The 17,750-nt window shown below is 37.5% G+C and overlaps 1 protein-coding gene across 1 annotated transcript; it reads right to left on the bottom strand.

Annotated features, from left to right (window-relative positions):
* LOC104753531 lies at positions 12,620-16,175 on the bottom strand. Its single transcript, XM_010475773.2, has 2 exons — positions 14,697-16,175; positions 12,620-13,072 (listed from the first exon to the last, which is right to left on the bottom strand). Exons 1-2 carry the CDS (start codon positions 16,173-16,175, stop codon positions 12,620-12,622), a joined length of 1,932 nt encoding a protein of 643 aa, XP_010474075.2.

The raw sequence follows: 17,750 nt of genomic DNA, 5'->3' as shown, positions 1-17,750 counted from the left end.
GTTCATATTCATATAAAAGTTATGAAATCGTCTAAAGAAGAAGGCATATGGTGTAGTTAAGAGTCATGACATGTTTACTTTAATTAGTGCTAGCTAGTAAGGAGAGATAATCCATCGATGTGTGTGTATGCTCGATTCGGATGGTCAACATAGCTCAACCATTGTCCATTGATGTGTGTGGTATGCTCGATTTGGATGGTTATAGTTGTTTGAAAACATTTTGTAAACTATTCTGAATAAATTATCTTTAGGAGGGTAGTTTAAAAAGTAGAAACCAGTCTAAAACATGGAGAATTTCACCAAACAAATTCATCAACTGCATGGATGCAGTGGAAATTTTTATTTTTCAATGAAAATGCTCAAAATGGAGTTCTAACTATTTTCTAATCCTGTATATGATTCTCAGATAATTCGATAAAGTTAGTATAAGATTTTATTTTAGCATCCGGTCAACCTTATTCTTTTAAAAAAGGTTGACCATGGTTTTAAAACAAATTAAAAAAAAAAGATAAGTTAAGTTTATTGTGAAAGCGTCTTGAAATACTGAGAGAGTCATCAATGCATATGCTTAGTCACACATTACACTTTTTTGCATCTACAGTTTACATTTTACATGTTAAGTTATTTTATTTTCTTAAAAAACATAGCATTTTAAGTTGGTAGTTATATTATTAAATTGAATATTGATCAGTTAAAATTTTCATAATAATAAAAATTATATATATATTTGGTAAGATCACTTTTTAAAATGATACAAGTTTTACATCAATAAAAACTGATGTTTATTTTAATTTTTGTTGTCATAAATTAATAAAATTTGATGCTAAAATAAATTATGTTAATAAAATTAATATGTACTTTTATTATTATTTTAAAACGTGAAAGCCTCCTTGATCCCGATGGATGGTTAATGCTTCTACATCAGGAGATATGGGATTCCGGAGCCAAAGATAATGTGATTTATGAATTATGTAGAATAATGCAGAACTAGGTACGGATTCGCACGTATGTGCGTGATTGATTTCAAAAACTATGTTTACTATAAGGTTTGTAATATAGTATGTACACATAGAGTTACATTTATAGATATAATTATGTACATAGAGTTACATTTACAGATATAATTATTTGTTAAATCATTTACAGTTCAAACTTATATTAGTTTGGTTTCATTCAGTTTGTGATTTTGGAAATAATAAAGGTTTCAACATAAAATTAAGATTCACAAAACAACAAACCCGAATCTAACGTTTATCGAATTAATGATTAATCAGAACTGTATATAACTTGTAAATTATGAAACGGATAAAAACTATCAAAAAGATTAAAACTTCTCGAAACGAATAACCTGAATTCTTAAGCGGGTCAAACCCGTTCTAGTAGTCATACTCCATAAGGGATATAATATCTTTTTGTCTATAAAAACCCATCTCTCGAAATCTTTAAAAAATAATATTAAATATCTATAAGATTTTATATTTTTTAATATGTTAATTTTGAAATTAAGGAATCTTTAATATATGTCAGTCTTATATATTAGAAATTTTCTATATGGAAAACTCAAAATTAGTATTTGCATAAGTTTAAATATTTTATAGTTTAGAATAAATTTAAGATGCCGTCAAATTTTTAAAAAAAGATTTTCCAATATCTATTATTCAAAATTAATTTCAATTTCCTCTTTGGTCAAAAATATTTAAACAATAAAAAATAATATTATTTATATTTTTGAAAATATTATTTAAATATATATTTTTACATCTCATGTTATAATTTTTTATCATATTACAATAGATAGGTTTTGAAAATAATTTCGAAAACATGTAGGGGATAATCTTTATTAATATTTGAATAATATTTACCAATTTTAGAATTTATAGGAACAAAATATTGTGCATATAAATAAATTGAATAGCAATGACAGTTTTATGTAATATTATAGAATATTAAGGGCAAGTAATAAATTGGGCACAAAGCTCTCTGGCGATGACACGTCAACTTTTCTTTAAGAATGCTTCTCTTTTAATATAGAGCTTTTCTTTAAGAATGCTTCTCTTTTAATATAGGGAGATTGGCACTGTGGCACACTTATGTAAGAAAGTTGTGCAAATAACACACTTCTTGTCCATAGGGCACTTTTGGGCTGTAAGAAGACTGACATACCCTTTAACTAATGTCTCTGAAATCGGAAATCGTAACTAGAAGACTAAGCGACATCGTTTTTGTTGTTGAGGAGATAATTCACTTTTGTTTTTTTTACAAACTTATTATTGGGATCAATTATTTTTTTTTGACCCCGAAGTAAAAAGTATTTTCTCGTCTTCCGTCACTTTGGAAACCTAGATCCGCCGCTGGCGATTTTCTGGAAATTCCTTCCGTCATAGTCTTGAAAAATAGCAACCCATGTTTCAGTCGACCTTGTCGTCAGTGTTCGTGCATCTATTCCGATGACAGGTAATCGTCGTATCACTGGTTTTTTCATACGTCCATCAATTGAGAAACCTTACTCACCAACAAAAACCAGTGTAGAAACGGCGGAGGAAAGTAATTCGGAGTGGGACATTCGGCTGCCTCCACGGTTATTTGCAACAGACCGCTACCCAGATGCAAGGCTTAACATATACTCAAAACCCGATATTCTCAATTTAATACGCGATGTGCTGAAAGGGACACAAGAAATGGATCGGATTTTGGATTCACCATTGGGAGCCTTGTTTAGTTTATCGGTTGCTAAGTGTCCAATATCTTGCAAGTTACTTCACGCTCTATTATGCATACTGGTAATATCCAAACAGAAGTATGAATTGTGGATAGTGTTCGGTGGACAGCCACTTAGGTTTTCTTTGGTTGAGTTTGGTGCTGTAACTGGTTTGGATTGCCGAGAGTTCCCTGAAGAATACGACCCAGATTACGACCATGTTACTGAATCAGAGGAGAAAAGTTTCTGGGATGAGTTGATCGGAGAAGATCGGAAGAAGACATTGGCGGATGTTAGTAAAGTCTTTGAAGACCCATTAATCAAAGATGGGAACAAGAAACTTCGGCTTGCACTGCTTCTTATTGTTGATGATGTCCTAATAGCCAAAACCCAGACACATCGTCCGACTTTCAAGTATGTGGAGATGTTGCAAGACGTTGATGAATTCCTCGCTTTTCCTTGGGGGCGAGAAGCTTTCTTGAAGATAATAGCGTCAATCAGGCCAGAGAGTAGGTTGCCAATAACTCATGTTAACAAGAGACTGAGAGTTGTGGATAAAAGCAAGGATGTCGTTGCTACATTTACAGAGAAATTGCAGCAGAAGACTATCCGGTTGTCAGGTTTTCCTTGGCACTACAGTTACTTGCTTATAGCAACATATCCGGCCTGCTGGAGAAGATACCAGGGGCTAATGACAGGAGGACCATATTGGACTGGGATTCACTTGTGTTTCCCAAAAACAACCTTAATTTGAGAGACATTCATGTTACGGAAAGAGCAGGCAAAGTAAGTATATTGGTTTTTCTTAGTTTTTTTGGAATCGTGGATAGTATATTTTTCAATAGGTGACCACGTGGATAGTATGATTACTAACATATCCGAGTCCACAGTTGGTGGTTAATTCGTATCGTGTTGTTGATCCACCGGACGAGGGCTGGGGAGAGTGGGATGATGAAGTTAAAGACAAAAAGATAATGTATTTGGAGGCGCCGATAGTAAGAGGACACGTTTTCTCGAAAAAAGAGTGGTCAGGAGGGGATATGTCATTGCCTTTAATTACCGTTAGAGACAATAAAGAGAAGACTGTGTACAGAAAGCACATTTTCCCCCGCCAAGGAGTTCAGTCGCAAAAACTTTCAGTAAGGCGAGGGAGCTTCAAAAAGAAGAAAAGTCCTACAGTGGTGGATGACGTTGAAGGTACTGAGTTGTCTGAACTAAAGAGTTGGTTCGGGAAGCAGTTAGGTGATCCTAGGACCGAATATGAAGTGACGTTCAAAAAGTTAGAGGGGCAGTTCAAGAAAATGCAAGGGAGGTTGAAAGAGAAAAAGAAGAAAATATGTTTGGGCAGAAAGTTTCGTCAAGTTCACCGGATCAATAGGAAAAGTATTAGTTACTCCAGTCAAAAGCAAATGAAACTATATCGGCGGACGAGGATATATCATTGAAGGGGGACAATGTTGATGGCGTTGGTGCTGATAATGTGGCTGATTCAACGTCGAAGGCCAATGATGGGGCAGAGGATGTTTTCGCAACAGAGGTCGACCGAAGTGGTGAGGATATTCTGGAAGGTCGTCACAATTGGCATCAATATGTTGCTGAATTACCACCAGAGGTTAGTAACAATTTCCCATAGTATGAATTAAGCTAGTTGATTTGCTCATAAACTTTTTTGTTTATTTCATTTTGTTAGAATGAACCTGATTGGAAGTTTGGCGTAGATGTTTGTCCTGAACTGACGGTCAAGGCAATAGAGGTTTGTCCATAGTTATCCCATTTTTTAGTGGTATTGGGTCGACTAGCTGTAGTGTTCCTTACAGAATGTAGTGTCATAGTAGACGGGAAGTCATATGAAAAAATGTTCGGGATCAAAGGTGGATGTGAATGATGAGAATGATATGCGAGCTAATGAGTTAGAGGTGATATACATATTTAGTCTTTAATTCTTGTTAGTATTGTTATGAAGAAATAAACTGTGGTGTTAGTTAACATCGATCTGTAATAGCAGGTTGATAGCGGTTATGACTTTACAAAGGATAACAACTGTGGTGGAGACAATGGTGTAGAAGACAGAGACGGTGAGAGGAAAGACGAGTTTCAGGTTGGTGTCTCTTCTGTTTTGTTTCATGATACATGGTTAGAAGAGTTTTATTTGTTACATTGCTTAAATCCCCAACTGACTTTCACAGACGGAACAGGGAGACAATGTTCATGTTGATATGATGGATGTGTTAAGGACTCCTTCGTCAGAAAGGGTTAGTGTGTTGTGTTTTTTTCAAATTTTATTTTAGTATCAATGTATGTATATTGATCAATCTGGTTGTAATACTTACATACAGATCGGGGCCAGTAGCATGGAGAGGTTGTGTTCGGTAGACATTCCACGATATGACACCGAAAGCAAACCTCTATTCATTGTAAGGAGACAAACCATTTGAGATAAATTATGATTCGTTTTGTAATGGGAAAACGTCGTAGATATTATTGTATATGTCGCAGGACTCTCATGGTGTGTCCTGTTTATCTGATGTGAAGCCTATCTATGATACAGAGGTGAAAGACATCGTAGATGAGGTAAAACAGGTACCACAATCATTCAATTTCTTAAGTAAGCGAAATGTTACTAATTTTTTGGATGTTTATTGTAGAAGAAAGCAAAGGATGATGGATCTGCAGCACAATCTACATTGGAAGATGGGTGCCAAAAAATGAATACAATCCTTAGGTCATTGTTTGATCCTAACAATGACACACAACAACATGAGAACATTGAGACGTCGCCGAGTGGGTATATTGAGGTAAATATGTTGAGCTAGTATTACTTGTTATATATGTATTTTTGTTTAAATTCAACTGAACACATGGATACGATTTGGTGGTCAGGGAGAACGGAGAAAAGTTGCTCATCGAGAAACTTTCGAAGAGGAGGTGAGGAATAGTTTTTCCGTAACTTTTATCTATGTTGATAATGAATGATGGAGAAGATAAGAAATTAGAAAGTTGTAGCAATAGCTGTAGATTAGATCTCATGAAATTGAACACATGGATAATGATTTGTGGACAGGGTGAAGGGATACAAGACTGTGATGAAGAATTTGGTGAAGATAAGGTGGTAAGTAGTTGGTAAACAAGTGTTATATTTTGTAGAGTAATCTAAATGTGGTTATATAGTTATGTTAGGAAACTAGGATGTGGGAAAAATTACATGTTGTAGCATTGATTGTATGTTACTGAACATATGGATATTTATTTGTGGATAGGTTAGAGGGTCAGTAGTTGTTGAAACTGGTATACGCAAGGCTTTCACTGCAAGGCGTTCACTACAAGGCTTTTGTCTAATTAGTATATGCTATACATTAGTATCTAACTGGAACCATCTCTCCGTCAATCGGATCCTTTGATTGTGTGGTACTGAACATATGGATATTTATTTGTAGATAGGTTAGAGGATCAGTAGTTGTTGAAATTGGTCAGGAGAATGTGAATAGTTGGCTTTGAACCACATTTTGATTTGTTTAGTTAGCGGCGTTGATGTCCACATGGATGTGAGTAATAAAGATGACAAGTTATAGCTTTGATTAATGTTATTTAACATATAGCTACATATTTGTTGGCAGATAAAAGGTGCAGCAGCCGTTGAAGCAGAATGTGGTCAAGAGAAGGTGATTGGTAGTCATATAATATCATTTTAGTATTTGGTGTTAGCGATATGGGTTCAAATAATTATGATTTTATTCATGGACAATGGATAATCATTTTATTAGTTGAAGCATGAACACCTCATTCGGTTATAGTTAGTTTTTTTTCACTGAACATATGGATACAAATTTTTGGTCAGGGTCATGGGTCACCAGACGGCGCACAACATATTTGTCAAGAGAAGGTGTAGAAACGTCCTAAGGAACCTGATATTGTGGTTTTATTATCATTATGGTACCTTGTAATTGTGTTTTGTTATACCGTTTAAGTTTTATCTTTTATCAACTATTAGGTCATCGAAGCATCAGAGACTATAATGAGCCTAGCCGCAGAGAATGTATCAGATGAGGTAGATCATGCAGCGTTGTATTTCATGATTCACATTGTGTCATAGCATTAATCTGTCTATATGATTGTTTGGATATAATACGAAAATCAATCTTATTGTCCACATGGATATGGGTATGTGTACAGGTGAATCATGTATCAGACGTTGAAAGGGAGTTTGATGAAGATAAGGTGAATAATAGTTTGTAATGACATTTTTTCAGTACAGTAATCTTAGTGTTTCAATATTTATAATGTTTAGTAAGTAACAATTGTGGGTGTTAATGGCAAAAACAATAAAACAATTAGGTGAGGGTAGTATCAGAGACCATACTGAGACTAGCGTCAGAAAAGCTCGATGATCAGGTACATTGATTATGTTTGGCGTTGTACATGTGGATGTGTATGCGGATTAACTAAGGTTGTTTGATAGTGTTGTTTTAGGGAGTTCCGGAAGTTCCATTGACCCATATTGAGGCAGTTGAAGGCTCGTCCAGCGATGAAGCGGAGGTATAAATAGTTGGCATAAATCTCTGAATGCTTAGTTTGAGGGGATGACGTATGCTAACATATGTTGTATAATCCTACAGGAGAGAGAAGTTGGACCTGAAAATATTTTAGATGTAAGTGATTCTTCTCCACCACAGGAGAGAAAGGTTGCTATATTGACCGAAGGGGAACAAAAACTTGTTGTTGAGTTCTTGAAGAAGGACCCTCACAGTCCTTCGAGAGGGCATGATTTGTTACCTCAACTGGACACCACTCTGTTTAAATCCTTTGAGAAAACGTTGAAGGAAGCACCTAACACGTAATTAATGTTTTTCGTTGTATTTTTTTTGGTATAATATTCTAGTAGATACTAATGTATGGCGTATACTAATTAGATAACGCCTTGCAGTGAACACCTTACACGTTGTAGTCACCTCATTGACAACAAGTTTTTTCTGGAACTTGTTGAGCCACAGAAATGGGTGTCTACATTGGTAATTCCTGCTCTATTTAGAAGGATTAGTCTGTATACCTAATGGTTTGGGATTATTTAGGTCTTGTTTTATTGTCTTAAACATTATATTGAGGTCATGGTGTCTTTCTTAAGACAAAGATATAGATATGTGCTAGAGAAGGAGCGTTCGACATTTGCCTCACCTTGGCTTGGGAACTACCTCTTTTAGAAGTACAAAAGTTTTTCAGTTGCAAAGAACAAGTATAGAGTGCGGTGGAGAGGATTATTGGACCGGTATTTCCCAGGTAGTCCTTGAGACTGGTTTGAGAATATTGACATGATATATATGCCGATGATCTGGAAAAACGAGCATTGGGTAGGACTCGCCATAAGCCTACCAAATTGGTGCGTTTACATCCTTGATCCAAATGTGGATTTGTATGATATCAGAAAGGTGGAGAAGTTTGTGGCTCCGGTTGTGGAGATGTTACCGTTCATCATTCACAAATTTTGCAAGCCACCCATCTCACAGACTCATGGATTTGAGAAGTTTAAGTGGGTTAGATTTGAAGGAATTTATGTGAACAACTGGTGCGGTGCTTGTGGCCCGGTAGCTATGAAGTTTCTCGAGATTCTTGCGAATGACAATGGACCAGAACAAATGGCAGCCATCACAGACGAGATTGTTGATGAATTCAGGGCTCAATATGCAATGGAAATCTACACTGAATTAGTTGCCCTTATCTATACATCACAGAACGAGTAAATGGCATTTGGTTTTGGGCTGTTCTGTGTAGTTTAATGTACATCATGTGTATCGTGTCTCTAGAGACAGTTAATTTGTGTGTTTATTTGTTATGATGTTCTACTCATAACATTGGTGACTTAAATCAAATCTGTAAGGTTTATTTTTAGATTTGTAACTTCTATGTGGAAAAATCTGTAAAAGCAATACTTGTTTTGTTGTTTAACATAGACAGGAATTTAGAAATGATGGCTTATCCACAACATTGCTGACCATACAGTACCGAGGTTGTGTGGATAGGAGCTAACTGTTTGTTGCGTGTTTACGAGAATATGTGTGGATAGATCTTAACGTTTAAGGTCCACAGAAATTTGGATAGGTTGTTTAACACAATGTGTGTGGACAGGGTATATATTACGGTATCCACAAAAATACGTGGTCGTATCTACAGATAACATAAGTGAATTATGTTCATAATTCTTCCAGATAGAAGTTCTTAATTAGGATTGGATTTTGTATATTTGATAATGAAACATTGGAAGCATAACAAGGTTACACAATGGAAAGAACAAGGGAGAACCATCATTTTCATACTAATATCACATATAATAGTACAACGATGTGGTTTTCCTAAGGGGACTGTTGCTTACAGGTGTTTGGCTGGTGTGAGGGTCTTCTGCATCGGGGGCATCTAGGTCTACCCACTATCGGCTGCCTCTTAGGTGGGTGTAAGTCTTGTCGATCGATGTGGCTATCATGGATTGGTAGATTTGTTTATGTGGGGAAGGCATAAGTTGGGGCCCATTGACCCGCCCTAGTGTATTGATGGACCAGAAAATCAAACGCTGACCCTTTGTTAAGCTCCGCCAATAGAGCGTACGGATTCTGTTTTTCAAGGCATTTTCGGAAAAAAGCATTGTAGCTTGACTGTGACATGGTCCACCAGATGAAATGTTCAGATTTGTCTAGACGAACTATTGACAGGGTTTCGTTGGAGAGGACTGCATCCTTGCAATCAGGCCCAGCCTGTATCAAATTTTTAAAAGCGTCAACCCCATCCTGAGCAACTAAGCTTACAATTTTTGCAAGCAAATGTGGAGGGATGTAAAAGTCGGTGGTGGTCGTAACCTGCACAGATATTGAAATAGTTAAGGAAAAAATAATTGAAAGACGATATGAAAGAAGAAGTGAGTTGTTGTTACCTCCATTTGAAACACAATGCTCTACGGTTTACGTAGAAGGTGAGAGACTGTCTAAATAAGTGAAGGTTAAAGACTGGACTTGACGGCTATGATTTGATTTAGGAGAGGAAGAGTAAGGCATAAAGTATTATTAGTTTAAAAAGCTACTTATTTGCATCGAGGTCGGAATGTTTTCCGCCAGTAGTTTGAAAATGTTTGGAAAGTATAGTACATCAACAGTAGGGAAAGTAGGTGACAACTTTGCATTTATGAGTTTCTTTCAGCAGTAGGAGAAGGTTATATCTGAAGGGGAAGGTGATATCTGTTTTGTCTAATTTTGTGGATAACATTTTGAAAAACGTGTAGACAAGGTTTGTGTGGCTGCGGCTTTGAGGCTATTGTATAGAGGAAAACCCTAATGGTAAATCTGTCCACACATATTTCCTTGTTCACAAATGTGTGGACAGAGAATATTTAATGTTGTCCACGAGGAGACAGGAGTAGTATATTATTTGAAGGAAAGTCACACAGTAAGTATTAATAGATCCCTAACAATGAACAAGAAGACCTAAACTGTATGAACCCTAAACCCTGAACTGCATTAACCCTAAACCCTGACTGCATTAACCACAAGCTGTAAACCTTAAAACCTAAACCCTAAACCCAAAAGGGTAAACCCTAGACCCTTAACCCTAAACCCTAAACCATGGACACTTAAACGTAAACAAAAAAAAACAAAACCCTAAACAGTTAACCCTAAACCCTAAACCCCAAACCCTAAACAATAAACACTAATCCCTAAACCCTAAAACCAAAAGGGTAAACCCTAAACCCTTGACCGTAAACCCTAAACCATGGACACTTAAACGTAAACAAAAAAAACAAAACCCTAAACAGTTAACCCTATACCCTAAACCCTAAACCCTAAACACTAAACACTAACCCCTAAACCCTAAATCCTAAACCCTAAACCCTAAACCCAAAAGGGTAAACCCTAAACCCTTAACCCTAAACACTAACCAATAACCCCAACACCTACTAACTAAACACAAGACTGAATATTACCCACTTACTCTAAAGTGTAAAACATAAATGTTAAAGATTGAGGATGGTGTAGAGTATTAATGCGAGGAAAGAGTATTGTGTTGAGGATATGGACATATTAATTGGAGGATTGAGGATGTGGTAATGTATGTTTGACTTAATTTAGCAATTTATTGTGAACTTATAGTGGGCAGCTATTGGGTGTGTATTGTACTAGCTTTTAAGAAAATCCTTTATAAGGTGATAAGTCGAACATTATCTAGTATCCACATGGATTCATGGCATTCAGCAATACATAATCCACGTGGACATATCCATGGAAACATAACGATTTTGGGGGTATATTGGGTTTTGTCTTAATAATGTATTTTGGTCTATATAAACGTAGATTGTATCTGTTAGTCAATTGGTAAAAATGGTTCCGACATACAAAATCGTTTGTGAAAACTGCTCTCATGGTAAATGCGGTCATGGTCGATTACTACCACGAAGACATTTCCCTCGTCCTCATAGTGCTCGGACACGTGTGAGTGACCGCTACCCAACTAAAGAACCTATCACTGAGCCTCTTGTTCGACTGAATCCTGAGGTTTGTTTTTTGTTGGTTTTATTGTTTTTTAAAGATTTTAATTAATAGATTTGGTAGATATGCTGAATTTACTCGTTATTGCTTTTACAGATCCCTACACGTAAAGATCTTTACATTCCAGCACCAATTCTGGCAAAAATTTTAAGTTTGGTAGCTCAGGATGACATCAAACATTTGAGGAGCTGGCTTGTCGCAGGATGTGCAGGTAGAGTAGCAGTTCACTCTACGGAAACACTTTCCGCTGTTAGGAAGGATCGCAATTACGATTTTGTTAGTTGGTCAAGACCCAATTCTGTGTACGATGACTTTTTTGGGATGTGTTTATACGCCAAGAATCCTTATGCTTTGTATGTGAAAAACTTATTCTTAGCTTTTCAATGTTGTAATTTGAAAGAGGCAATTGCAGTGGTGAGTACCATTAAACATGTGTACCCAATTGCTGAATTGTTGTGGATAATGTTGAATAGCTGCGAAGGGACTTTGGATATGGATTTTTACTGGAACTACAAGAAGAAGTCTCGATTTGGGGATGTTGATAGGCTGGCTGAGTCTCTAATGTACCATCCACACAATGCGGCCAAAGCGATAGGGGACTTATTCTGATACTTGGCACTTTGAAGATGTGCCAGAGTGCTGTTTTGCCCACAAGGCGCTGCAGGAATTCAATGGGGAGAGTTGTATCGAGTGTATCTTCTTCTTCCTTTCTAGAGATATACTGCTTTTTTCTTAGGATCAAATAATATTGGTTTTAAAATTATTTTGTATTTTGCATTATAATTCTCTGAAACTACTGAAATGTAAAATCTTTTTAAGATGTGGTAAGATCTCTATTTCTGACCTCGCAAATATGCTAATCTAGTATGAAATTGCTATGTGTGAATATCCACAAGCTAATAGTGGCTAGAACCCTAATTTGATAATCTAAAACTTGGAAAATTAGAATACCCGGTAAATGTATCCATCATTAAATGAGAAATCCAGTCGTAAGAGTAGAGAAGAAATGCGATGTTGTAAATGTCTTTTAGCCGTAAAAGATTGCTGTCCATGTGGATAGATTTTTGGTGATATTATGGAGGTGTCCACGATTGTGATTTTTTGGGTTATTAGCTTGGATGTACTTTCTTAATTTACGGATATTGACCATACGTGTATTGAACATAAACAAGTTAAACTCGAAAAGGTATCCATTCATAGGAATCTGGAGATATTGCATATATTGAAAATTAAAGCTAAACCAGACATTACGTATCAACTGTTAAAAAATAGGAAATAAGTGCATAAGTACATTAGGTATCCGTAGGAGTTTGGTGATGTGGTTATGCTATCATAGATAGCAAAAATGTGGTGTCATGATGACATTACAATAGGTATTCTCTAGGTGAACAGTAAACAGAAATTAAACATCGGGGAAACGCACTTCCAGTTTACACCAGTCAATTGGTGGTGGAACTTTGCACTGTTTGACATCAGCCGCCGCTAACTCTCGGGTCTCCTCCAACCGCTTGTGCTCTGCCTCGATATCGACTAGTTCTTGACCCAAAATCTGATTAAGCTGGGAGAGTTGAGCGTCAATTAATTCAACTTGATGCTGGAGTGCGGTTGCCTCCTCCTTCTTCTTCATATGCTCATGCAGCATATGGAGGATTGATGTGAAGCGATCTTTTGTCTCCGCCTCAACCACTGCTCTAGTCTTACTAAAGGCCTCATAAATGGTCTCAAGTGCTTCTTCTTCCCACTCAAAGTAGGAATTGAGTTTTGGACGTTTATCGGGATTAGCGTCGTCCATGTCTTCCCACTCTGAATCGAAGGGCCAACGTCTACTGGAACTTTCACCGGCCATAACTTGATTCTGTAAATGAAACAACCGAAACCAACTTTGGTTAAAACAATACGTGAAGATAAATAAAAGAAAGGAACTAACAAATTGAAGAGAAGTTGGTTTATAGAAATAGCCGGGGTGATTGCCTATAGAACACGGCGTGAAGAGGTGGATGTTGAAGATGTAGGAAGAACTGATGATATTCAGTGATGAATGAGAGGATATTTATAGATAAAATGATCGAATAAGGAGTTGTAGAGAAGGCAAATGAACAAACGACAATGAATGTACATATAACCAAACGGTACAATGAAAGTAGTCGAACCAAACGATAACTTCTAGTTACAATGACTCTAGTCGAACAATACCTACAATGAGACTACACGAACGAAACGATACGATTTATCGGCATATGAGTTTGGGCCACTTTACACAGAGCTATCCACCGATTGCTGTACATTTGGATAGACTATTTGTAATAAATTTATATGACGGTGTCCACGATTGTATTGTTTTGGGCTCGTAGCACTGGGTATCAGCTATTCCGCATATAGACGGTAATTAGAAGTTGACTAACAGCTATTGATGTCAATTGTTGAACGATTAATCCAGTATAAGCAGGGGTGTAAATAGTTGACCATCTCGAGCTGTCCACACTTAGGTATCCATATGGATTATACTATGTTGTCCATATGTAATAATGTAAAGAAGGGAAAAGAGATATATAGTGGAACGTTTCATAACTCATAACGTTTACAATAACATTAAGTAAGTACGCCATATGGATTGGATATGACAATGAGACTACACGAACGAAACGATATGTTTTTTCGGCAGATGAGTTTGGGCCACTTTACACAGAGCTATCCATCGATTGTTGTACATGTGGATAGATTATTTGTAATAAATGTATATGACGGTGTCCACGATTGAATTGTTTTGGGCTCGTAGCATTGGGTATCCTCATGGATGGACTATTGTAGAAACCTATTCCGCATATAGACGAGAATTAGAAGTTGACTAACAGCCATTGATGTCCATTGTTGTACGATCAATCCAGTATAAGCAGGGGTGTAAATAGTTGACCATATCGAGCTGTCCACACTTAGGTATCCATATGGATTATACTATGTTGTCGATATGTAATAATGTAAGGAAGGGAAAAGAGATATATAGTGGAACGTTTCATAACTCATAACGTTTACAATAACATTAAGTAAGTATGCCATATGGATATGACAATGAAATACTTAAAGTGATACTAATATTGCTGACGACACTTATCCAGCACTCACCTGGAAGGGACCAAAAAATTGCTACTCAGCACATACCTAACTCATATCGGTTACCGCAGCCTTGAAGGCAAAATAGATGTCAATTAAAAGTGAGCAAAAGTAAGTGTCTGGTTAAGAAGGCCCCAAAAAATTACTCATAGCCTTCTAAACCTAATGTTCTTCACCAAAAGATGCAAAACACCATCAAATAGGATTGGTACACGTAGAAATGTTGTGTCCTATCTTCTTGCATCTTGAACACCTATTAACCCTGGCAGTGCCATTTGAAGGTTTCTTGGGGGAAAAAATATACAATTTAATACATGATCAATCGCATGAGAAACATTTGAATAAATAGATGAAGCTTAGCCTATTCTTACCGGATATTCACCAACAGATGGAATTCTGGTCTTGATTGGCCTACCAGATGGCCGACGGGACTTTGGAGGGATTATGTTCCTCCTAACAACTTCATCGGCCATGCCCAGATCATTGGGGTTAACTTCAGGATTGATTACTCCTGCGTAAGTAGCTACCCATGTAGAAGTCTTATAGTACATGTCTACTAGTGTTGTTGGTGGAATACCTTGGTAGTTGACAGCGAACATTGCGTGTCCACAAGGGATCTTTACTCGATCGTATTGTTTGCAAGTGCATTTTTTCAGGTCCAGAAGGACATGGTGCTTCCCGTTGAACAACCCCACAATTTCATAACTCCAACTTGAAACAGTTGCAACCTTGCTTCCTTGTAATAGTGATATGTTCTTTGTCATTTGTATATCAACCTCCGGAGTTACCAACCTGTTGTGTCTGGTAGACTTTTTCCTCCTTGCACTAAACCAGAGTGTTAACATAGCCCTAATAAACTTAAGCAACTCCACTACTGGTGACGCCCTACCCTTCCATAATGCTTTGTTCAACGATTCAGCTATATTGCTGGTCATCAGATTGTAACAGTCTCCCTGAAAATATGCGCGTGACCAATGAGCAGCGCCGATTTTGTCAAGCCATCTAGCACATTCCATGTTTTTTCCTCTAATTTTTCCATACATCATCCAGAAAGAGCCAACTGTGTAGGCATATGCAGCATTAGTGACCAGTTTTTCAAGACCTTTGTTGTGAAATTTGGCATTTTCATTCCACGCCAAGTGGACAATACAAGCGGCATGATGAGATAGGGGGAAAACCCTATTTTTAGCAATGTAAATGGACTGACATCTATCAGAAATGATGGTTAGGGTATTGCTGTCAGCGATTATCCGTTCAAGCTTTTCAAAAAACCAAGTCCACGCATCATCATTCTCGCTATCTACAATAGCAAAAGCTAGAGGGAATACTTGAAAGTTACCATCTTGGCCACTTGCTGTCAACAACACTCCTTTGTACTTACCAGTTAGATGCGTCCCATCCACAACAAGAACACGTCTGAGCTTACTAAAACCTTGTATTGATGCACCAAATGCCAAAAACGTGTACAAGAACCTTTCACTACCATCTTCCTCGATTTCTGTTTTGATTTCTGTTACAGTACCGGGGTTTGCGAGCTTCAAAAGATGCAAATATTCAGCCAGTTGATCATATGAATCTTCATCAGAGCCAAACAAATTGTCTATAGCTATTCCCCTAGCCCTACGACACTTATTGTATGATGCTGACACCTTTAGGTCCTCAAGGACCAATTGCTGCAGGTCCATTGGTACCGGGGCTTTAGATGGGTCGCTAAATTGTGCTTTGAAGACAACAGCAATAACTCGAGATGACGCCTTCCTCATGTAATTGCACCTTGTTTCAACTGGGCATGTATGTTCCAAACATGCTTTACGTATCTCATAGTATCCATTTTTCAGTTCTTTAGCCATAATCCTCGAGTCGCATCGCTCACAAGAACAATTAAGAACAAAGTAGTCTCGCTTCGTCCGGGTTTGTTTAAAATGGAACTGTTTCTTAATTGCTTATATGGCTAAACCTATCTGGCAATCTTCTTTGCTGGCGAATTTTCTGCCCTTGTATATATGCCTTTATCATCGTCGTCAATGTTAAGATCAGGAATCTCATCCCTCTCATATTCTATGTCATCAAACTGAGGAGGAATATCAAACTCCTCATCATCAACATCTTCTAACCTCCTTATCGGTGTAGATGGAATCTGTTCCTGTCCACCATTATGTGTCTACGAGGTTATTGTACTATGGACAGGTTCACTGCCCGTTGGGACACCACTCAAACCGAAAACCCCACCAGAATCCATACCAAATCTCTCATCTTTTGGTAATGATGTCCCACTGTTGTCGACAACCCTATGGTCAAAGAATTCATTCGTGGTACACATAATTTCTATAGGATTAGCACGACCAAAATGATCTCCCACAAAGTTTCCCCAAAATTCTCGATCATAGCCTGTAGGAGTAAGAATCTCTTGAGTTGGTCCTTCTTCCTCTTCTTCTGCGTCTTCTTCTTCTTCAGAACTATGACCCCAGTCTTCAACATTACCCTCAGCCTTGTACCCAATACCTCTTCTCCAGTCTTCATTGTTACAACCTTGTTCCCAATACTTTGACTCTATTGCATCAACCTCAGCCAATAGCGATGGATCAACTTGGGTGGTAGGTATTATGGGGATAGTTGATTTCCTCCCAACAGTTCCTTCCATTTCAATATCAACATCAATTAAAGTGTTATTGGTATCAAAACTACACCTCCCACGCTTTACACTATTACCGAAACTACAACCAGCTGAACTTCCAGCAGACACACGCTTCCCACCTTTACCATTAGAAACTCCAATTTTAAAATTTTCCTCCATTTCAGAAAGACGTTCGAGGACGACATCATCCAGTTGGCTTCCAGGTGCCAACTCATCATTGCTTGTTGGAAAAATACATCCAGGCGACTTACCATAGAGAGGAATGCCACGACCAGAAATATCAGAAACTGTATCCCCTGTTTCAAACTCATCTGTGTTTGTATCTCTGTTTCTAGACTCTTGGAAGTTGACAAACATATTTAAATGACGGTTCTCCCTAAACAATTGCTTGAAGTAGTCTAAGCCAACATCGGTAGTAACAAGTACAGGAGGAGTTCTCTCACCCGTGGTGAAAAGCAGGTTGTTAGGAGGAGAGAAGCTGAAAGAAGCCTTCTTCTTCAGAACGCCGAATTCGAGTTTTATAGTCTCCTCAAGTTCAGCTAAAGTAACAGTGTCGGATAGGGGAACGACCTTCGAAACCAGAAACTTGTCGACCTCAAACGTCCAAACGCCATCCACAGAAGAAGCCCGCTCACCACATAGGAAAATACAATGTCTAACGTGCAATGAAGAACGTGTATTGGTTTTTCGTCAAACACATAATTGCAATCCACAGAAAAGATACAAAAACGAAGATGCAATCCACGGTAAACAACCTAAAAACGGAAAAGACATTTATTACCATGGCCGC

Source organism: Camelina sativa, chromosome 16 (genome assembly GCF_000633955.1).
Source record: "Camelina sativa cultivar DH55 chromosome 16, Cs, whole genome shotgun sequence".
Taxonomy (NCBI): Eukaryota; Viridiplantae; Streptophyta; class Magnoliopsida; order Brassicales; family Brassicaceae; genus Camelina; species Camelina sativa.
The sequence above is the reverse complement of the archived record's forward strand: the minus strand, read 5'-3'. Positions and strand labels throughout refer to the sequence as shown.